The sequence below is a fragment of the Aythya fuligula genome, chromosome 26 (assembly GCF_009819795.1).
Source record: "Aythya fuligula isolate bAytFul2 chromosome 26, bAytFul2.pri, whole genome shotgun sequence".
Lineage (NCBI taxonomy): Eukaryota > Metazoa > Chordata > Aves > Anseriformes > Anatidae > Aythya > Aythya fuligula.
The window spans coordinates 2722406-2745475 of NC_045584.1; the positions used below are offsets into that span (position 1 = coordinate 2722406).

General features: G+C 46.2%; 1 protein-coding gene across 17 annotated transcripts in view; it reads left to right on the forward strand.

The window, feature by feature from the left end:
* PTPRS (protein tyrosine phosphatase receptor type S) overlaps positions 1-23070 on the forward strand; it is a 151073-nt gene that overhangs the window by 74261 nt on the left and 53742 nt on the right. For 9 of the 17 annotated variants that reach the window (XM_032203550.1, XM_032203557.1, XM_032203553.1 and 6 more), the window contains exons 5-9: positions 4989-5177; positions 8671-8679; positions 12361-12378; positions 14997-15107; positions 17490-17501. In XM_032203550.1, the coding sequence (XP_032059441.1) occupies positions 4989-5177; positions 8671-8679; positions 12361-12378; positions 14997-15107; positions 17490-17501 (339 nt within the window). The remainder of the gene's footprint in view (positions 1-4988; positions 5178-8670; positions 8680-12360; positions 12379-14996; positions 15108-17489; positions 17502-23070) is intronic. The other 8 variants (XM_032203556.1, XM_032203559.1, XM_032203560.1 and 5 more) reach the window with 3 other exon arrangements.

A 23070-nucleotide genomic window follows, 5' to 3' on the forward strand; every position in this document is an offset into this window, starting at 1 on the left:
TGTTGACCCCAGCTGCTGTCGTTTTTCGTAATAACTTAGCAGAAAGGAAGCTGGTTGGCACAGGCACCCCAGCTCCCACTTGGGATTGTTTCTCTTAAGCTCCACACTCCCAGGAAAGATTTACGTAATTTACTTTTTTTATTATTATTATTATTGCTTCCTATGTAGACATGAGAGTTTCCCTCCTTTCTGGTGGCCTGAGAGAGAGATTCTCGTGCTGCAGAGGACTGTCCTGTGCTGCGAGCACAGGGGAGCCTTGCTGCAACCCTCTGCCTGCGCTGCCTCTGCTGCTGGATTTGGAGCAGGGGCCAGGCAGGGCTTGGCTCTTTGCTTTATCGAAGCTGATAGAGTTCCACGGGGGTTACCCTTTGTGAGCTGTTAGTAAATGCGACATGAATTGTACACTGATCCCATAAAAAACAGTGCTTGGTCCAGATAAACGTAATGAAAGAAAATTCGCTGTGCCCTGATAGCTTGCTGCACACTGGCCGATCCTATCTGTTCCTGAGGATTACTGCACTCTGGAAAATTGAGGAAAACTGGCTATTAGACATGTAAGGGCTGTGGTGGTTATTACCAGTGTGTGATGCAGGCTGCTGGGGACGGATATTCAGAACTTTTTCGAGTGATTCCCTGTAGCTTTTTTATGAAGTGTTCATTTCTCTACCAGTCCTGGCCTGAAATGTTCCTCACACGTTTCCTACTCAGAGAAGACATCTGGTGTGGGCTTGTGTAACGTTCTAGCAAGACTCTGCTGTTTTGTTGCTTTTTGTAATTGCTGGCTTTTTATCAGCAAAAATAAACAAAAATCAGTTGGAGAGGCTCAGCAGAAAGCAGCGAGTCCCACGGGAGCACATCTTAAGGCTAAGCTGGCCTCTCTGAAATGTTACCTTGCCACTTGAAAAGCTCTTGGCAGGCTTGCTTCAAATTTGACTTGTTTTTCTGTTCTTGTAATGACCTGAAGATAAGGCCAAGTAGCGAGCAGATTAGTCCTGTACTTTATGAATAATGTCAGACCAATTTTAACTCAGATGCCTTTATAAGGAGTGTACGGGGGGCACGCTGTAGGGAAGGCAGTGAATTACCTGCACTGCTACAGGAGCCAACATGCATATCGAAGTCTCTATAGACCAGCAAATATTTAATAACATTGTTAGGCTATTTAGCTATTTTCATAGCAGAACTCTCAATCATAATACATGGAATCAACAAACTAAGCACGCATTACATATCCTGGCATGTATTAAATTCGTCTTTAGCTGTATAATAGCAGTTATCTAAGACACGGGGACATACATATTGATGGCTAGAACTTGTTGATATAATTTTACAAAATGCATAATGCAGGGATACCTGTTGGGGAGGGGGTAGCTGTAAGGAGCTCATTAACTTAAGGGGAAAACAGGAATAAGGTTTAGGAGTGCTGGATTTTGATCCCAATGCTGCTTAAAATTAATGTCGCTCCAGCTGCTTCGTCTCTGCGTTCTTGGCTCTTCCAGCTTGAAGCGAGAGCAGTCGAGTGATCAGAGACCAGCCAGTGTCCGTGAGCTGCACTTTGTATCTCCAAAGAGCACAAAATTCCTCCTCCTCTTCTCTTCAGCAACATCCTCACTGTACCTTTCTGCATTCAGCACGTAGCGCGTCTGTACATGCTCACGCCCTCATTCTCTTCTAAATTATTAAACAACTCTGCACACCCTGCGGGAAAAAGAGCAGCAGCAACACCCGCCTTATCGTTCCTCATCATCCTCATTGCCAGCACAGCTAATTATCTAAACACAGAGGTGCCACCTTCCAGAGTGACAAAGAGGTGCCAGGTACCGGTGTCTCCTTCTGCTGTAGCTGGCGACCTTTGCTTTATCCGTACGAACATGTGTGTTTGTCAGCACATGCGTCCTCCAGCAGGATTTATTATAAATGAGAGCTGAAGTGCTCTCCTCTTCTCTCCCTGCCTCCCTCCATCTCTCCTCCCCTATTCTTTCTCACTCTTTGTTCAGTGGCCTTGAGGTAATTTCTCTGCTTTTCCTTAAGGGAGGCCCTCACGCTTCTCAGGCTAAGAGCAGGTACGAGCGAGGTGTTTTGGAGGCTCTGGCAATACGGTAAGTGCAGCACGTGAAAACATTTGCCTGCGTAAGCCAGCGTGATTTGCAGCAGCAGGCCAGATGTGCCCTCAAAGCATCTTCAGCTCGCATCTTGCTTCTTTTGTTCTAGCCAGTTGCCTGGGCTGCTTTCAGAAAGAGAATTCACAACCCGAACCGTTCCTTATTTATTTATTTGGTAACAGGTTTGGGCTAGCTTTTAGGGATTGAGGGGGAGGGTGGCAGGGCATGTGTGTGCATGTCTTGTGGGGATTGAGTTGAGACTGTAATTGCATTATTATAGGGAATCCAATTGTTAGGGGATGAAGCCAGCTTCACTTTCCTGGCAGGAAGGAAATCTGAGCCCTTGAATCAGTGCAATATGCGGTGTTCGGAGATGCTTCCTCTGCTGATCTGATCCTCAAATCTGATCACGCCTCTAGTCGCAGTTGTTTTAATTAAACTCAGAGGAATTCTGCACAATGTGCTGCAAGATTAACATTTTTGTTTAATTAGAAACACTCGGTAATAACGGTTGCAGCGAGCCTCCCCCCAACACGCATGCACATACACGCACACACGTGCGCACACACGAACACACGCGCCCTGGCAGTCGGGAGGGCTGTCCTCTCGGTGGATTAATTGGCTCGTGAAATTAACGGGCGCGGGTCTGAGCCAGGTGGAGGAGCATCACCAGGGAGCAGGATAAAAGCGGTAATCAATAATGATGTCATCTGCAGCCAATGCGGCAGCAGCTCCCCGGCTCCTTAACAACACACCACCGCCTGGTTAAATAGGAGAAGGGAAGAGAAGACGTTAAAAGCCTGGCTGAAAGCTGTGCAAAGGCAAAGCAATTCCCAGGGCCCTTCTGTCCTGAGCTCACTCTGGTGGGGGCTGGGGTTTTGCAGCACGCAGGATCTGCAAGAGCAGGAGCTGGAGACTCCTGCGATGCCCGAGCACAGCCTGGTGAACCAAGATCTCAAAGCTTTGCTTCAGTCCCTTGTTAAAGATGTTTGTGTTTTTATTTCAAATGCAATACCCGGGTTTAGAGGCGTTTACAGATGCACTGAAATGACTGCCCCTTTATACAGCTGTAAGTTTGGCCATACTAGGAAATCTGCGTTTCTTCAGCAGTTCTAAGACCGTACGTGTTGCTGTTTGTGGTCAGATTCCTTTGATATATGAGGAGAGGTGTGGTTAGTACATTTCACTCTCCAGTGACTCATAATAGATGCTTTATAACTCTCCAACAATGGTCCGAAGAAGGAAACAATGCCCAATTTTAAACACACAATTGAGGCATTTAGAAGCCTTTTCTCCTCCGCAGTAGCTGTGCAGTGCTAATAATGGTATTAGACAAGAATTTCGTGGCCTGGGGTATCAGGGCACCACACAAACCTCTGGCTGTGCCTTCATGCTCTTCGTAGCTTTCCAGAAGCTGAGTGAGAGGCACAGCAGTGGTGTAACACTGACCCCATACCACGTGTGTTCAGAGCTCATGTACAGCAGTACTGGGATCTGGCAATTCTGCTTTGCTGCTACAGCAAAAGACACCCACCACAGCGAGGCCACCGGGTTTCTCTTTTGTTCCACCATCTCTGGGCTCAGCCGTAGGTAGTTTGGCTCCATCGCTCCTGATGTGCAGTGTGCCAGTAGCAGGAAATGAGCTCTCGTGTTCGCAGGTGGCAGGGAGGATTCCCAGCCTGAGCATCGGGACGGAGTTTCCATCCCATCCCTGCCGCCATCACGAGAGCTCCTGTTGGTTTCAGTGCGGGGCTGGTGGTGCCCTCTGCTTTTTATAAAATCCCACCTTTTTAAAGCCCAAATGCTTTCTGTGTTATTTCCCTTCTGTTGTCTCAGCTGCTTTTGGGCTGGATTTGATGCTGTGGCATCCCCAGGCTGTGATTCCTTAACGCGCCTCATTTGTAATGACAGAGAATCCCCGTAAACTCTCTGCCTGGTGCCCACATCCTCCCTCAAAGGCAGATTTGCTGTAGGAAGAAATGTCATGTTCCTGAGCCGTAGCAGCCAGCGTAGGCCAGGGCTCTTCCACGTGATGGAGGAGGTCACGCCAAAGATTATGGGGGACGCGCTGGGGTTTTGTATTAGTTATCACAAATTAGTCAACATCAGTTCGGGTTGCCCTCCTCGCCCTCATTAGTGAAGGCAAAGGCAAGGCAGAGGAAGCAGGAAGCTCTCCTGAGCCTGTCTTCTAGGTGCTGGTGCCACATCCCTCTTCTTCTAGAGCAGCAGCACGCTGCTAATAAATCTGAAGATCACACCCTGTCTGCCTGCGCCTGGCTGATTGTCGTCGTGTGCCCCCCTGGTGCCTGCAGCTGGATGGTATTTTCCTCTCCTCTCCCTCCCAGTTTCCACTGCGCCTTTGACATTCCTTTTCACGCAGTCACTTTTGTTGTTCCTCTGGTGCAGATTGTTTTGTACTATGGGGTTTGGAGGGGGAAGAGGAATCGCTCCTTTCTGATGTGACTGCGTGTGCCGTCCCCTGCAGTACGGGGATCTTTGCCACGTGTGTGCACAGCTCCTGCTGTAAAACCAATAAACGCACTCACCTGCCTGACAGAGGGACTCGGTGCGAGACCTGGAGAAGCTTTGAGGTGGCTGTAGCCATGCCCCAAAGCTTTTTTGAATAATTCATCATAGTTAACTGTAAAATTTTCCTGTGGGACGTTCGGATAGTCAAACGTAATGGACAAGTGAGGAAGTTTTGCTGCATGATGTGTTTCCACGAGTCGTCCATGGACCATTTGCAGGAGCCTTCTTTTAAGTTGTGTTGCTCAGGGTACTGGGCAGCGCATCTGCCTGGTGGTTTTCTCAGGGTTTTCCATTGAATTTCAGCTGCCTTGTCCCTGCTGTGTGTGTAACCACTCTTCATTTGCTCTCTCCCACCAGAGGACCAGTTACCTCCCGGGTTCCCCAACATCGACATGGGGCCCCAGCTGAAAGTGGTGGAGCGGACGCGAACAGCCACAATGCTCTGTGCGGCCAGCGGGAACCCAGACCCCGAGATCACTTGGTTCAAAGATTTCCTGCCCGTCGACCCCAGCGCAAGCAATGGGAGAATAAAACAGCTGCGATCAGGTAAGGTCTCCGTGCGAGGCTTGAAGATCAAGACCCAGATACAGCTGTGAAGAGAATGCTCAGAGGGTCCTGAAACAGAGGGGGGACCTGTAGACGTGGGCCCCACTGCTGTGCATTGAGGCATTAGTTTTTCTTCAGTTTTAGGACTGTTCTTACCCAGGGAGTGGTTGGAGCATTTTTTTCCCTCCATCCCATCCTCCTGCCCTTCCCTGCTGTGTAGTTGGCATAAATCACAGCAGGGAAGCTGGTTTCTGGGCAGGAGACACTGTAACCAGTCCACTTGCCTCCTAATGATGCTGTTCGAGCTCAGGGGGAATTGGGGATTGGGCAGGAGCTGAGTGTTTCCTCCTCAGCCCAAGACCTGGGTAAGGAAGAAAAAGAACATCTACAGCAGACAGCACCGTAGGCCACACGTACCTGGTACAAGGTCCACAGCTAAGGCAGCCTCTTACTGTCGAAGCAGGATCCTGTTGGTGAAAATTGAGCCTGTCAAGCTGGTGTTGAAGAGCAGCTCTTGCAGGATCTCTCTGGCATCGAGTCCCTGCAGCCATTGCTGGAGAGCAGTTGTGAGCATTCTCGAGTGACCCCTCGGTGCTCAGTGGCAGTGCCCATGGAGTGGATCTCCATGAACAGATGTACCCCAGCTCCGTGGCTCTTGTCAGTTCTCTGTCTTTCCCCATCTGCTTGTCCATCTGTCTCTTTTGTTTGTTTTATGTTTGTTGCTTTTTGTGTGTGTCAACGTGACATCTCTTAATATTCATCTTCCAGGAGCTGTTTGTGTACTTGTTAAATATCCTAGTTCACAGTGTGAATGTGTGTATGCATGCGAGGAGGGCACAGGTGTATTTATTTTTGAATGCTACTGATAAAACGCTTTCATTTCTCAACTTAAAAAAAAAGAGTATCTCTCTGAAAATATGCAAATATGAAACAAGCTGTGGCAGTTTTGCTTTTTGACAAAAACGAACCCAAGACATAATCCTTTTCAAGTACTTCTTGGACTGACTGCTTTAACCCAGCCTAAAGAAAACGTGCCTGTGTGGTTGGACCTAGCAAGTCCTAGCATCTCTTCAACTACTCAGAACGCTCCTTTGGCCGAGAGAGATAGAGCACTTGCAAGGGTTTTTTTGATTGCTTTGTTGTTCTTTGGGGGCAAAGGAATGTCACTGTTGTAGGCAAAGGGAGAACAGAGGCTTCAGAGAAGCAGCTGGTACTGCTCTGCTCGAGTTAGACATTTTGCAAGTCAGCCAGTCGAGTGGTAGCCAAATAGTTCTGCCCAGACCTCTGCTGGCTCCAAAGAAATTCAGGAGTTCTGAGTACTGTAGTGCTGGGTCTGAACATCAGAGGACTTAACCACCCGGTCTGTCTCTAGACCTGTTTAGCAAAGAATCTATATAAAGATTTTTAGTTCTGTGGGCCACCAGTGGTAAAGGCTCCGTTTATTTCCAGTTCAGTGTAGCTTTTATACACCTGCTTCTTTATTCAGTGAAGCAAACTTACAAGCAGATACTTAAGCTGCTTTGTTAGAATTAGAATGGATTGTTGAGTCCCACAAACACAGATGAGATTGACCTCCCTGTTTTATTGTAACAGCTGAGTCAAATGCAAATAAAAAAATCACTCAGCATAAATAATGAGAGGTAAACTAGAATTATATCATGCTCTATGACCATGATCTGAAGTGTGAGTAATGCACAGGCAGATTATTTTTAATACATTTATCATCTTGCTAGAATGCCTTTATATTCCTTAACTGGATTTGATCTGATGTTTTCCTTAAAGCCACCTGAGTGCTGCATTTTTATTCCAGTGAATTGGTTAGCCTCAGAGTGAACCCTTGACCTTTCTGATAAATCTGAATATACCTGCTGAGAATTAATCTCATTTACAGTATCTCTGAATTAGTAAACTGGTGGAAGCCTGAAGCATCCCTGTTGTCCTTTGGGGCAGATACCTGTGGCTTCTGTGAAAGGGAGTGCACAGACTCCTGATCACGGCAGAGGGCTGAAATTCAGGACTTCTGATTTCTCCTCCTATTTCATGTACTTTTATGGCCTTTCAAAACCTGTGTGTTCTATGATGCAGAGGCCTATGAAAGTGGAAAACATTAACATTGAGGTCATCCATACTTCATTAGCATTTTTGTCAGTGGAAAGCAGTTTTTTAAGACTTAGGGAAAGGAGATGGAAGTGTGTGTTTGTAACGTGGGTGTGACGTGCAAGGCGGTGCCTGTTTGAGTGCTGCTGATGCTGCTAATGTCAGAACCTAATTGAATGCATTTACCTTTCCAGAAAGCAAACTTTGCTTCCAGAAGCGTAGCGCTAGCACACGTTAGGGTATTGGATGTTTCAGGACACTGCTAATGAGCTTCAGTGTCTTTCACACACAGGTCACCAGGATGACTCCAGCCCGGCTTCTTGGGGATTAACAATTAGAGCCAACTAACGGGTGGTTGATGAGCCCTGTATGAATAGGAGTGCAGGGAGGAGGAGTGCCCCTGGTACTAAATCACAACCTCGACACTTTGCACTAGCAGATTTAGTGTAGAAACCAGCAACGGTGTTGGCTCTGAAGGCTTGGCTGCTCCTTGCTCCCAGATGGGGAGCGCTTCAGGGGCAGGCGACGGAGCAGCAGGACAGGAGAGTCACCCAGGTTCTGCCCTGGAGAGGAAGCCATCAGGACAGCATCCATGCTGCTTTATTACAAAAGCTGTTAAGAACCAGGGAGGGTGTTAATAACTGAACTTATATTGATGTGTGAGTTAGTGGCAAACATGCACATTAGCTCATTAAATGTACAAGTGAAATGTCATACACGGAGCTCTGCAAAATTGGGTGTCCATGTCCAGGTTTAGTTCTCATTTATATTAAAACAACTAAATGTTTCGCTGGCAATATAAATGGACCTCTGAGAGCATGGTCATTATATTTACATCATGCTGTGGACCCATTTGTGTTAAGGGTCTTCAGTATAACTGAGAAACTGGTGATGTCATTAACCATAGCGCCTTTTTTCTCTATCCACATTCCTTTTTCTCTCTATCTCCAGATACTCTTTCCAAGCAGCTGGAAGCCTTTTAATATTTGAGGCTTTTGGCTGCACGAAAAGTTTAATTGTCAATCAAAGAAGAATGAGAAAAAAAAAAAAAAACCTCTGTCTTGCCTCCCATTTTCCTTAGACTTACATGAACATCTCAACCTTAGAAACCCAGGTTATCTAAGAGCTGAAGTGGTCTTGGTGGTGGACAACAAATGGATATTTCTGCTTAACGCCAACACGAGCAATCTCAGGGTATTTTGAGTAGAAGCCAATGTCCTTTGCTCAGCCGTGCCACCTAGGGGGGAAATGGGAGACAGCCTGAAGCCGACTTCTTACATCATAGAAACACTAAAACCTTTTGTGTCTTGTGTGTTGTCTTCTGCTTTCTAAATAACTGGCTATAACAAACTTAATTTTTTCTTTTTTGTCTTTTTTCACTATTTTTTACACTCAGAGACCTTTGGTAAGTTTGTTCAATTAAAAAAAAAAGCTAAACAAAAAACCCCAAACCTGCTAATGTCCAGATTTGTAACCCTTACCTTTAAACTAATTCCTTTGTAACAGCTTTCTGAGAGGCATGCTGTGCATTTCTTCTACTAACTCTTTCAGTAGGGATCTTCTGCCCTCTTAATGAATTTCTGCAGGGGTATTGCAGGCTACAAAAAGAATAATAATCATCCTAATTAATATATCTGTATAAAGAGATAACAGCTAAATATGAACCTCCTAACATTGGATAGATTTTTTTTTGTAACTTAGCAACAGTTGTCCTGGAATTCCCCAAATACACAATAGCTTGTACCCTGGAACTGTGATAATTGTGTTCACACCTGCAGGAGGTCCTGGAGTTTCACATCTAACGGGGTTATTGGCGTTTTCAGAAGGGAGAGGTGGGGGTGCAGCATCGTCAAATTGAAGCTGTTAATCACAGGTCATTGGCTATTGGAAAGAGTTGAGCAAAGGAAAAGCCCCCCCTCCACATCATCCCTGTCCCTCGAGAAGCCAGGAGCCTGTCTGCAGAGCTCACGTCACATTTCCTCCTTGTGCCAAGTCCCCTTTTGTTATTAGAGCTGTAGCAATTGCAGCTGTCAGCCAGGATCCGGCATTTTAAAATTGCAGAAGACCCTTGATGATTGCTTGCTTGTTTAGAATAGAAAGCTCTCTCCAGCCCTCAGGAGAGGAGCATAGCACACACATGTTCGCACACGTGGCCTGACAGAAGGTGGGGATGTGTTTTCTGTCATTGCCATGGCAATGGTGACTTTCCTCCTCTCCCTGTTTTCGAGGCTTGGAGAATCCGTAGGCAGCTTGCTGGGTGGGAAGAGTCAGAGGAAGGGATGGTGGAAGAGCAGATCCCGTCCTCTCTTGCACTGGGGGACACCTGCATGGGGCACTCTGCCTGGCACCATCCTGGCCCTTAATAATCCAGAGGCAAGTGCTGTATGGGGTCGGGTGCCTTTTGCCCCTGCTGTTTATCACTGGGCTGGCCATCTGGGCTCCTGCAGCCCGAACATTTGCCCTAAACAAGCAGATATCCTGTTTGTGGGCAGTTGTGGAAGGCAATACAAATAGTTTGCAAAACCAGCTTTCCACTTGGAAGGTCCAGCATTCACATGAACTCTTCCTCCTTTAGTTTTCTGTGCCATGAGCAGTGGTCAGCCTCCTGAATTTGCTCATGAGCCGTTAGAACAGCAGGCAAGCCAGCTCCTGAGCACAGATGCCTCCCTCAGCCCTAATCAAACCTCCGGGAGCTCTCAGAATTATTCAGAATATATTAATGTGTTTCTGATCCTCCTCTAGCACCAGCCTGCTCCCCCTAAATTGAATATGAAGCTGGTTAGATGTGAAACTCCAGCAGTGAAAATCTACCATCTGTGTCCCTGCCGCCATGCAGACTGCTGTTCTCGCCTTGCGAGTCACTGGATCTCGTTTTGGTTCAAATTGTCCCCTCTGTCCCAGGTGTGGGCCACCTCGTAAAGCACATTTTGCTCCTCACCTCTGTGTCCCGTACGCCAGAGTTAGTACTGGAAGCATCGAGGAGGCATTGCTTGGCTTGCCTTGCTCTCCAAGAGCTGCTGACAGCCAATTTCCAGGGGCAACGCCGATGCTTAGAGGGAGCAGGGACTAAGTAACCTACAATCACGTTAACACAAGGAGGCAACAGCTGCCATTGTATCTCCTGTAGCTCCGGTGTGTTTCTCCTGTCTATTATAGCGAGCCCTTGCAGGAACTGCCAGGCCTAGCACGGCCTGTGAAGCCTTCTAGCAGTGGGTGATGTTGGGGCCCTTCCCCTCCTCTGCCCTCTCCTCATTAGCTTTGTTCGAGATTTGTGCCACAGATGGCAGATTTTCGCTCCAGTTTTGAGACAGAAGGATGTATTGGAGGCTGTTTTTATTTCCACTGAGTTGATCTATAACCCTTTGCTGCTTTGTCTCTCTCTCGCTTTTCACAACCTTCCTGCCGTCTCCCGTGTGGAGATCTGCCCAAGTACACGCTCCCCCACCTCTTTCTCTTTCAAACGCTGTCTCTCCAACCTTTGTCCTGATAGCTAACCAGCCTGCTTTATTAACCTTAGCTAGTTCCTAACCCTAACTAGATGCTAACTTTTTCTATCAAATAACCTAACCTCTTAACTAGAAGCTGAGTATAACTAGAATCTAATATCCTAACACTGTAACGCCTCTCTTCCCTCATCTCCTGTGAAAAATAGAGGTGTACTGTAATCAATACCTATATATTTTTACCTTCTATCCTGAAAATGGAGGATTGAACCGCAGCACAAGAAGGATGAGCAGGGCTGAAGGAGAAGGGAAGGGCTGTGGTGAAGGCAGAAGGTGGACACAGGAGGCTTTGGCTCCTGTCCCTGCCTCTGCCACAGGCTTCCCTCTGTGACCGTGGGCAAGTTGCTTCACCTCTGCCTCAGTTTTCCCATGTGCAAAGTGAGGGAAATAATACTGCTGTACCTCACTAGGGGAGAGGAGAGTGTGTGGGCTGATATTTGTCATGTAACGCACTTACAAGCCTTGGCTGGGAGGTGCTGCAGAATGACGGCGCTGTTGCCGTCACAGAGAAGCCCTTGCACTTCTCCCTAGTCAGAGGCGATGTTTGGAATTGCGGAATCTGCCCTGTTCTCAGGATTGGGGTAAAAAAAAAAAAAAAAAAAAAAAAAAAAATCTACCAACCAATCAACCCCCCTTTTTTAATTAGCTGTGTGACAAGTGTGAATGCCGCTGTGAGCAAAAGGACCTGCCGGGTTTTCAAAGGAAGATGGTTTCAACCTCGAGAGGTCAAACGGGGGGACTGATATTACCACTGACTGGGGTCAGCAGCCACAATGTCACCTCCTCTCATCTGTGAGACCTGCCAGGGCAGAAAACTCATGTCAGGCACTAAAGACAACTGGAGGGGGTTTGAATTAAAATAACCCAAGGGATGCAGTCAACAGGCAAGCATAGCAGGACTCTTCTCTCTCAAAAAAGCACCCCTCTCCTGCACTGGCATTAGGGAGGCTTCTAGAGCAGTAGCACGAGGTACCCCTTCCACAACCTTATTTAATGCAGAGCATCTGGCTTCAATCTCTGTGCCGTGCAGAGCCATTAAAGGATAACTGAAGGTCCTGCTAAGGACATGCATTGAATTCCTCCCACATCTGTGCCAAAAGCTTAAGTTTGGAACTGGGAATTCACTGGCAGAGCTGGGATCAGACCTGCAACTCTAAATGTGATGCAAGGTACCTGGATGTCCTTTCCCTGTCTTGGCTATCATCATCATAATGCAGACCCTTGCCCCCCAGGGTGATGAAGACAAGTGCAGGTTCATCCTAAAGCAAACAGTAATGTTAGCTGAGAGCTTGAAGGTGTTCTTTCCATTCTTAACAACAAAATGGAGCCAGTCGGAAGAGTTTTCAAGCCAAGTGCCATGAAGGTTCTGTAAAGAGCCAGCAGAATTGGACTGCTTTTTAAAGGGCATCCCCACCTTAAGTACCCCGAACCCTCTTCAGTCTGTCCCTGCAATTCACGATGAGACAGTACAGGAAGTTTCCTACTGGGAACTGTCTTCCTTGACTCAGGTCCTTTTCCCACAGGCAATCCAGGTGTTTGGGGTTTTACAGTCTTTTCACTTCTTTTCTTTGTTTTCTTTGCAGAAGGTACACCGATCCGAGGTAAGACACCCCCAGCTCGCTCACTCACCCACTCTCCAAACACTTCTCTCCACTCAGTTCCTGTTTCATTGACCTGTGCTCAATCCAGATTCTTGTTGTTGTTATGTTCTCTTGTCCTGCTTCACCTCTGGATATTTATTTCTTTTTTTATACCTGTCTTTATTTTATATATGGTTATAATGTCTGTTTCTGTTTGCTGGGTGCACTTGGTAATATTGATACTGTTATTCTAATGACATCTCAGGCTGTGCTGCCTCAGATTTATGGCAGTTTTAAGAGCTAATCTCTCCAGGACTGCAAAGGACTGAAGTTTATCTTGGGCATTAAATGCTATCGAAGCTTGGTAAATACTTAGGGCCTTCTCTTGATTGGTGCAAAGTGCTCCTGAGCCATTGATTGTGGTGAAAGTTTTCCAGTCCTTTGCTCAGGCAGATCTTCAGCACTCCCTATCTGTGTGTACTCATGTGTCTGGCTTCAGAGCCACCTTCCCCTTTCCGCTCTCTTACTTGTAGGTTTTTCTGGGAAGGATACCCATGGTAAGTAGCTTCTGCACTGTTTCTTTAACAGAGCCAAAAAGATGTTAGACCTCAAGGTGTCATTGAAATTCAGCAAGAATTGGGTGCGTGCACCTTGGGGAACCCTGCTTAGGCTTTACCTACACTGTCAAATTTTAAAGTCCTTAATTCTCTGTTGGTAAAAGCAGTAGGAGGTGCAGTAGGTGAGGTATTTATGTTTTCACTCATCATCTCTATTGGCTCCTGGCAAGTGCTGAAAACTCACACAGAATCACAGAATCACAGAATTTCTAGGTTGGAAGAGACCTCAAGATCATTGAGTCCAACCTCTGACCTAACGCTAGCAGTCCCCACTAAACCATATCCCTAAGGACTCTCTACAGTATAATTTCCACCATTGCATTCACCAGCAAAGCTGCAGTAGTCAAGGCGAAAGGGGTGAGTCCTCATTCCCCTGGTGTAGCTGCTTGCCTGCACTTCATGTCCTGGTCCTGCTCTGGAGTGTGGCTCAGTCTACCCCTGTGTACACCCAGACAAGCAACACTCATGAGTGATGCGGAAGATTTGTCTGGAACCAGTCAAAGCAAGTCACAGATTTGTCCAAATAAAAGAAATTTATAGAAGTCCCTGTCCAGCTGTCCACCCAAGTGGAGCTTTGAGATGACAGAGCATACTTTAGCTTTAATTCAGTATGAAATATGCTCAGCTGATGTCTCAATGTGAAGCCTCACACCATTTGGTTTCCAACTCCTTTTGTTATACTGAAACACCCGCAGATTCTTTAGAAAATAGTTTAGTTTGCTTCAGTGGTTTGTTTTTTGGGGGGTTGTTTTTTGTTTTAATTCTATCTGTCCTGCCTTTGGGAGCTACCAGACACAGTGGATCCTGGTGGGAGTTGCACTTTCACACCCCATCCCTGTCATAAATACTTTCACAGCCTCACGTCTTCCCACGCAACATCCTTTTTCACCCATGCACACAAAGAGGAACACGAGCTCCTTGTCCTCCTCATGCGAACACGTTGGTTTTCCTTCCTGAAGAGGCTGTATCTGTAACCAACAATGATATCATTTGCACTTTTCTCGCTTAAGATTTTATCAATAATATTACACTGAGCTGGAATTGTTTGGTTTTTATATTTAGGGTTGTTTTTTTTTTCCACGGATAGCAGTTAAAAGTCTTAGCACATGTGAGGTCTGTCCATATCTGTAGTATAATCATGTACTCATAATACTCATAATGCATAAAGCATTTGATAGCCTGTTGAATTATTTATGTAGTATGTATCTTAACTGAAGTTTTGCAGGAGCGAAGCCTTTTGAGGTAAATGAGACAATTTTCTTCCATGTAGTTACATGCAGCATATCTGCATGTCTGCGTACAGGGGTGTTTAGTATGGCTCTGAATACATTCTTGTGAACTCCAGTAACCTACGGGTTTAAGAAAAAACTTCATCCTTTTGGCCCAGTTGGTGTAAAACCACACATGCAATTCAGGAAATCCAGCGCAGTGTTTACAGTTTTTTTCTCTTGGAAATATTCACTAGCAGTAACGTGATTTTCACACTATTATCTCCTGTGGGATTGCTCAGAATCAGGTATTTAGGTACAAAACAAAGCCAGCACTGATAAGAATTCTTCAGGGTTCCTGGGCAGCGGGTGACAAATCCTTTCACCTTTATGGTCACTGCTTCAGCTGGAGTAATGGGAATTTGACTGCCCTGTGATAGATTTCTGGGGATCACAGTGATATGGATTACTGAAGTTGATTTCATGAGTTCTGGTGCAGGATATCTGCATTGCAGACGTCACAAAAGTTGGTTAATTCTGCTGATTATTTCAGTACAGAGAGAGGCACTTAGTATAGAGGCGGGGACTGGATTTTCTCTTCCTAGTGGCTCCGTGTCCAGCCATAACACTGAGCACAGGCATTAGATGATGTTGGGAGGGCTCCTTAATTCCAGATCCACAAGACCCCCAGGCAGCCTTCCAGTAGGTATTCACCCGAGGGAAAGGAGAAGGCAAGATGTTGACACTACTGCTCCCTCCTAAAACAAAACAGAGTGGTGATGACTGTGTTTGCTGCGGTCTTCTCTCCTCGCAGGTGGCCTGCAGATTGAGAGCAGCGAGGAGACGGACCAGGGGAAGTACGAATGCGTCGCCAGCAACAGCGCCGGAGTGCGCTACTCCTCACCCGCTAATCTTTACGTGAGAGGTAGGGAGCTCATCGGCTCACAACGCTGGCAAATATCTCCCTCCCCGTGGCCTTCCTTTGTCCCCAGCTGTTTGATTCGAGCCCGTCCCTGAGCGCAGGGGAAGCACTGGTGGTTCTTGGTTGGATCCTTACGGTGCACTACGGAGCTTGCAGGGGGATCCTGGCGCACCCTGACCTCTCACCATTGCACGCCAGAGCTGCAGGGCAGCAGCACGAGGCTGTGCCACCCTCAGGAAAGTCAAGTGTGGCCCAAAACAGTGTGCCTGAGTATCTGCCACCATCAGTCTGCAGGGCCCAGAGAAGAATGAACAGCTTTGGCTGCCGAGAGGCCGTAGTCCCCTTCCTCACAAAGGATCCCCGCTCTCTGGAAGTGGGAAGGTCCCAGTTCTGCTGGTGTGGGTGTGAGAGGAGGGGAGGATCCTCTCAGCCCCCTCCACGGAACTCTTTCTCCCCTGGATCTTCCCAGATCACAACAGGAGGGTGCGTTCTCACTTCTTGCTTGTGTCCCAGCTGATTTTCCCTTTGCCAGCAGTAATTTGTCGCTGGTTCCTTGGGCATGAACACTGGCCATGGGCAGAGACTCGCAGAAAGCTGGGGATGGCCAGCAGACATCTCTGCCATCAGTGACAGATTCCTTTGCCCTTTTAGCACCGGGAACAGATGACAGGGGGATTGGCTTCTGCTTAATGCCCCCTTGATGTTCTCCCACCCAGCGGGCAATTGCCTTTCTGCTTTCTTTGTTCTCTTATTTTAATCTCTCTGACCTGTAACATTTTGTGTGTAGCTTTGGTTTAATATCTTTCCACAGCAAAACCCTTTTGGTAATGAGAGAGCAGGGCTGGTCCTTCTCGCTTTTTTTTTTGTTAAAAAAAAAAGAAAAATACCATTGGGAGGAAAAAAAGAAAAGTCACATCCCAGTGAACTGTTCCCATTTCCATCCCATCGACAGAGGAAGCGCCTCCCACCTACACTCACGTTAACTCTGCAGTCAGATGCAGAGCCATGCTCCTGTGTGCACTCCTCTCTCTCTCTCTTTCTCTCTCTCTCGTGTCTCACGCTCACTAAATCACATGCACATGGAGAGAAGGCTTTTTAATAATTTAATGTTTCCAAGCTAAATTTTTAAATAGCCTTTTGTGGCCAGCTGGAAAATTGCGTTTGAAATTTGCCCTGTCGCTTGGACCCTGAAATTCTTCTTCTGGGAAAGTAAATCTGGATCTGATGCTAATTCAGGGCTAAATCCTTCGCAGACAGTTTAGCTGGAACGTTTTGAGATTTAAAAAAAAAAAAAAAAAGAAAAAAAAAAAAAAGAAACAGGAAAAAACGTGGGGATTTTTTCATTATTCTTTGATTTATAAATCCTCTACCTTTCTGGCCACTCGGAAACTACCCTGGAGACAAAGGTTGTAGCCCTCGAGTCTCCCCACCTGGCTAAGGGCCGGCTCCAGGTGGATAGATAGCCAGCCCTCCTGTCGGAGCTAGCCCTGCGTGCCCGAGGCCGGGCTACCAAGCAAAGCCAGCAGTAGCCAGCCCAGAGAGTGCAGAAAACGCCGTGTAAGCAAGCTCGGCCTGTGGTTTGGGTGTTTTTCATGCTGTTTAATTCCTTGTTTCTTGTGTGTTAATATCGTGGAAAGGTAACAAAGGTCTGAAATGGATTTGCTTTGGTGGGAGGGGAAGTTCATGCACATTTTTCTTCCCGTTTTTTGTTTTAAAAGAGTCGTGAACACTCCCGTGTTTCCAATTGACTTGTTTCTCCCATAACATGCTTGTCTCTATAGAGCACCTGGGATAGGAGTTGTAAGTTTTAACATTGCAAGGAAATGTTTTGGTTTTGTTTTTTGGTTTTTGTTTTTTTCTTTTCTTCTTCTAATTATTTCTTTTTCCTTATTCAGTCCCGTTGTGGAGCTAGTGCAAGCAGAGCCGGGCGCGGGGCTGGGGGGAGCCGGGCTGGGGGAGCGCATTTCCACGTGGGGCTCACCTCGGTGCCAGGTCCCTGCCTGGCATGGCCTCCACTCCCCCTTCTTTAAAGAGCAGATGCACGTAATGAAGTGAGAACTCCTTGCTGGACTTGGCATCCCCGTCGGGTGCTAATTCCGATTTAGGATTGCTCACGATCTGACCTCTTTACAGAGCTTGGTTGTTCTTAAAAGGTACCTAGCTGGATGGGAGGGGGAAAGCTAGGAAGGCAGGAAGGAGGGTCGTTACTATCTTCATTTTTTTTCCTTTCTTTTTATTTTGGTTAAGAGAAAAAAAAAAAAAAAACAATCAATTTGCAGCTGACAGCCTTGAGAAGGCCTTTTTTTACTCTCTCTGTGTTTCCCCTATTTTTCTCTTCTCCTCATGTCATTGTGTTCCGCATCAAACCCCCTTAACATCCCTCAGAGCTACGAGAAGGTTGGTGTGGTTTTTTTCTTTTTTACTTTCTTTACCCACATTTTTACATTCTTAAGAGAAAAAAATATATATATTTATAAAAAAATAAAAAATAAAAAAAAAAAAAAAAAAAAAAGAGAAAAAGCAAGAAATCTTTAAGATGAGCGAGACCCGCCCGTTCCCGGGTCTCGCAGAGATGAGTTGAGTTGCATTGTGGGCCTCTCTATGCATCCTTTGGTAATGTTGCTGAGTTCTTGCACTTTTTTGTCGTCATGGTTACCTTGCCGTTTGGACATTGGGCCTGATGCATGATAGGAGAATGTAACAATCTTCTTTGCATGCCACTTTTTTAAATTAATTACGACTTATTTTTTCTGTATATAAATATGTATAGTTTTTTTTGGTTTGGTTTTCTTCTTTTTTTTTGAAAATTCTGGTTTAGTTGAAGTGGATTTACTCTTACTTTCTGAATTTTTTTTTGTTCCGTTGGGTTTTTTGCTTTCTCTTGATTTCCTGTTTCAGTTTCGATTGGTTATGCTGTGCTGTAGTTTATTCCAAACGCATTGTGAGAAGCCAGTGTTCCTGCCCACCCGGTGGTAACTGAACTCCTCAATCCCTCCAGGAGGAAAGGAGTCACACAGCTCTAACGCCTGTCCATGGAAGCCCTGCTATTTGGGACCAGCCTTTGTTTTGAGGGGAGGGAGGGATCTGGGAAGTGGAAAAGATGGTAAGAAGCCAGGGTTTCAGTTCAAGAATCAGAGCAGACCCTGGGTCACCTCATTACTTGCCAATTTCTTGGAGGTGTGGCTGCTGTTCCACATCCTGCACACAGAGAAAAACCCTGAGCCCTGCTTCGAAGAGCTGCCCAAGCCATCCAGAACTGGTAACTGCCCCTTTCCCAACGCTAATCCCCAAGACACTGTGTATGGGAGCTAATCTGCTTTCAGACCAGGATGTGAAAGGACAGAAAGCTTCCTCCCGTGCTCCTGAAGCACACGCAGTTGTCTTTCCTTTAGAGAAACGAGCCCGGCCGTCGGGCTGTGCCCTGTCTCATCGACAAGACCCCGGCACAGCCCCTTGCAGGAGGTGATGCCTCGTCCTTGCGGCGTCAGAACCGAAGGGCAGCCGGCCAGCTGCCTCCTGCAGAAGGGTAGCTGGATTTCCTGGCTCTGCCTCTCCCCATTTACCCTCTTTGTTCCCTGTCATTTCACCATTATTGCCTGCCTACAGGCACCTTGAAAACCAGCCTGCGTGATTATCGCAGAAATACCAGCTCCAGATAAGGTAGAGCCCTCCTTTTGAAAGGAATTTGAAAAAAGAAATGCAGCAGTGGTAGACACGAAAGAGGCTGCTGGGACACATCTGGCAGCTGCATCCTTATTGTAAACAGCAATAAGAAATCTGACAAGTTACATTCTAGCTGAAAATGCCTCTTTTCCCTCTTCTCATCTCCCTGTTTATCCCTATTAAGCTTCTGTTGCCTCCCATGTGTGCATCCTGAGTGGGCGAGCCACATGGGATAGTAAACAGGTGGGTTTTTTGCAGTGTGTTAGTTCTACCATTGGTGCTTGGTGCTTTTGCCCTTTGCAGAATTGAATGCCCTTCCTTTCCCTGTTTATGCATTTCCCCCTGCCCATCAGTCCTCACTACTCAATAATCTACCAAAGGAGTGGCTTTCCTAGTGTACAGGTATTAAAGCTGTGTGATTTTTGAGAAATCCAGTGCAGTATTGACACAGTATCTGTCTCTCTCTTTCTCTGTCTCTCTCTTTCTTTCTGTCTGTCTTTCTCTTTTTCTTAAAATACTGAGATTTCAGTGCTCGGACCCTCAGTACTGGTATTCCCCCCCCCTCCTTCAAGTCTCTCCCCCTCTCCCCTTAGATACAAGGGTACCACTCCGAAATGCTGCACTGTTGATAATGTCTTTCTAAAGCGGCCAGCTGTGGCTCTACTAACTTTGACTAACGCCAACAATAGCCAAAAGACATCCCCCAATCCCAGTGTGCTATTTAAAGAAAAAAGAATAAAGACTTGTTCTATTTAAAAAGAGCAAGAGAGAAGGAATAGTGTTTGAAATGAGGTGTTCCCATCCCACCTCCCTCCTGCCTAGGACTAAAAGGTGATAATCACCACTAATCACAGGATTTTCCTTCATGAATAGGAGTTTGAGTTTCAGGATTCAGGTGCAATTAAAAAGGGATTTACACACCATTTATTTTTGTATTTGTTTATTTTATCGTTTATAAAATATCTCTAACATGCCTAAACTGCGCTGCTGCTGCTAGAATCACTTGTGGTCTGAGAAGGTCTTAAGATTAAATTCTTCCTTAAGAGCCAATAAAAGCTATAATAATATCAACAACAATAAACTAAAGCTAAATTGGATGTAGGCACCGTAGGCTGGAATGGCACCGGGAAAGGAAACACAGACTTGAAACCTGTCTAGGAGAGGTGATCTGGTTTGCTGGAAGTTACAGGCATGGCCTTGAAATAATTGGCGCAGGGTTTGCATTGCGTGTTATTACGGATCAGATCATGCCACAGTCCAAAATAACAGAGAGTCCACCATCAGGGAATTTCCAAGGTCAAAATGCAGAAAGCATCTTCGTGGAGACCCGAAAAACAGATCAGGAGGTGAGAGGAATCCTGCCACCAGCCCGGGCTGTATGAAAGTTTCTGACCTAAGCCAATCGTCCGAGTTTGACTTGTAGTCAGCGTAAGGATGAATCGGGCAAACCAGCACATCTTAAGACGGAGATGCTGATTTTGTGGGAGCTGTACCTGGCTTGCAAAAATAGATGCTTCTCTCTATCCGTAGGGACACAAACACTGCCAAAGTTCTTGCCCTTTAGTGATTGCAGGAAAGGGCTGCTTTGAAGTCCAGGGTAGCAAGCAATATCTTCCTCACTGATGGTGTTTGAGAGCTTCATGCCTCTGCGTGCACACTGCTAGGCAGCAGCTTCATACAGGGGAGGCTGGTTTCAGAGCCTGGCAGTTCTCACGGCTAATCAGAAAGCAAACGGCTGGGTACAGCATCCATGCAGAGAGCTACATGGCCTTCCTTCAGCTAGGGCACAAGGGAAAGCTTCCCGGCCTTTTAACAGGCTTTGAGTCTTGCCCAGAAGGGCTGAGATGCTCCCTCTGCTTTGACACATAAAACCAGGTACGATCATTCATAGCCTGCCTGTTTTTTTTACAGGCATCAGTGAGACAACACGTGCAGCGTCCAGGCTGTGCCCCAGAGAGGGTGGGTGGCTGCCTGGCCAAAATCTGTGGCCGCAGCTGTTTTGCTCCCTTGAAATGGAGCAATTTGTAGCTCTCCTCTTAATTTTGAAAGCCTTAAACTCTTACCTCTGTTGCTCTATTTCGATCCAAATAGCCAGCTGCTTGGCTCAAGATAGAGCGCTGTGCAAAGACTGAGTGTCTCCGCACGCTCTTCCAGATTACAAATGGAAAGGAAGAAGGAACAATGCACTGTAGGGCTGTGTGGGCTGTGCTTTAGCAACCTATGCAGAGCCGCTGCTGTTGGTACAGGACAAATTGTCTTGGTTGAATTTACCAGAATTAAAATTTTTACCCTATTTCACGCAGCGGTGCCCTGTCAGGAGTTACAAAAGGCAGCAGTTGCGGTGCTGTAGGGATAATCCTTCTTCCCTCTGCTCAAGATTCTTGTTGCCGTGCTCTTTTCAAGCACAGAGGGTTTTAAATGGTTCGACAGGCATTTAAAACAGCACAGTGCACTCCCTGTGCCTGCTTAGGCCTTGCCTCTTCTGCTGCTGGAGTCAAGTACAGTGCTTATTCACCCCAAATCAGGTTCCGCAGCCCCCTTCCTGCTGAGAACATTGCAAATATTTTTTCAAGGCTGTCTGGAAAACCTCAACTCATCGAGAGCCTGAAGATGAAAACAGGCCAGGGATAAACACATAATAGCAAAACTAGCTCCAATCAATTAAAATAAAAACCATAGAAAATGCAGAAATAGCATGCCTAGGACCTCAGGAAATACAGCTTCAAAATATATTAAAATGTGACTAATTTAACGAGTAATTTAGCCCTTAGCCTGCTGCTGGGTTAAGTTTGGCTCCTGCGTAATTTGACCATTAAATGAGAGCCGCTGGTTCCCCAGCCGGTCCCTCTGTAGGCGAGGGGAACGGTTGCTATAAGCTCTTTTAACTTCCAGTGCCTTTTACAGGTTAGGAGGAAATAATTCCAATTGCGCTACAGATTTAACAAATGGCCACGAGGTCAGAACAATCCTTGCTATTTTAAACCGTAGGAGTTTTAATACCTTTTTAGACCTGCGTTGATAAAGTCTTTAATGGAAGAGGAGGGAGGCAGAGCCGCCGCTAGTTCGTACAGCTGCCCCTGTGATGCCATCTTCCAGGCGCTGGAGTTTGGGGAGGGCGAGCTCTGGGACAGTCCTCGTTGCATCAGCACTTCCATGGGTGGGGGAGCGCCCTGTCTGTGTTTGGGGTGTCCTCAGCTCTGAAATTCTAGTTCAAAAACCAAAGCAAACAAAGCAATTTGCTGTGTTTCTGCAGAAGGATTTCTCAAGGGTATCAGGAAATGGAAATGGATACAAAAAGCCACCCCCCAAAAAAAAAAAAAATCAAAACTATATCTATGTATATCTATGTATATCTCTATAGAGGGCACTTTGCAGGAACACTGTGCTGTACTGATCTCGAAATCTCTGCCTGCCTGTGTCTCTTACACCTTTTGCATCGCTGTTCTCTTTGTTTTAGGGGAAAAAATTAGATTACACCTTGTCAAATTAAAATAACAAAAAATAAAAGAGCAAAGCCTGTGTTTAATTTTACAGATCTTCTTGAGAAACAATTGGGTTCCAATTATTTTATATTCAATCCTGTAAAAAGCAACAGAAAACAAAAAACAAACAAACAAACAAAAAAAAGAATTACAAAAGACCAGAGATGTTCAGCCAGCCTATCACCCAACTAATGTGTTTTTTTAAGAGGAAAAGTGACAATGATTGGGAAGGTAATGGATTTCCTTAGACCAAAACCAAGCCTTGGTCTCATTCTTTATTTATCCAACTATTTACTTACTTATTTTTATTTACCATGAAGGAAATGAGGAAGGAGATGGGCATGAGGAGGGAAGTATCTCGTCCTCTGGAGGGACGGAGGTCGGAAATCCAGAGCCGAGCAGCGTCTCGCCCCAGTGGAATCAACTTGGAATTGGAATGGGAGAGGGAGAAGGCAGAGGCGGCTGCACGGACAGCGCAGGGGCAGGGACGGACCACCTTTTGGGAGGGGAGGACAGGTGTAATCTAAGCTTCACTAATAACGTAGAGGCTGCACATTATTTTGGCACCCTTTCCCCTACCCCTCCTCATTTTGGAGCAAGACGGAATGACTCCTGTCTCACCAAAATGGCCAATAATGTCCGCCTTCTCACCTCATTTGGAGCAGCAGCTTGCTGAGTGTCAAAATGTTTAATACCATTTGGTTTTGTTTGGTGCTTTCAACCAGTCACTTCACTTTCTTTTTCTTTTTTTTTTTTTTTTTGTTCCTTTTCCAATTGATTTATTCCTTAAGATATGAAGTATGTTTCTCTTTTGGTTGGTT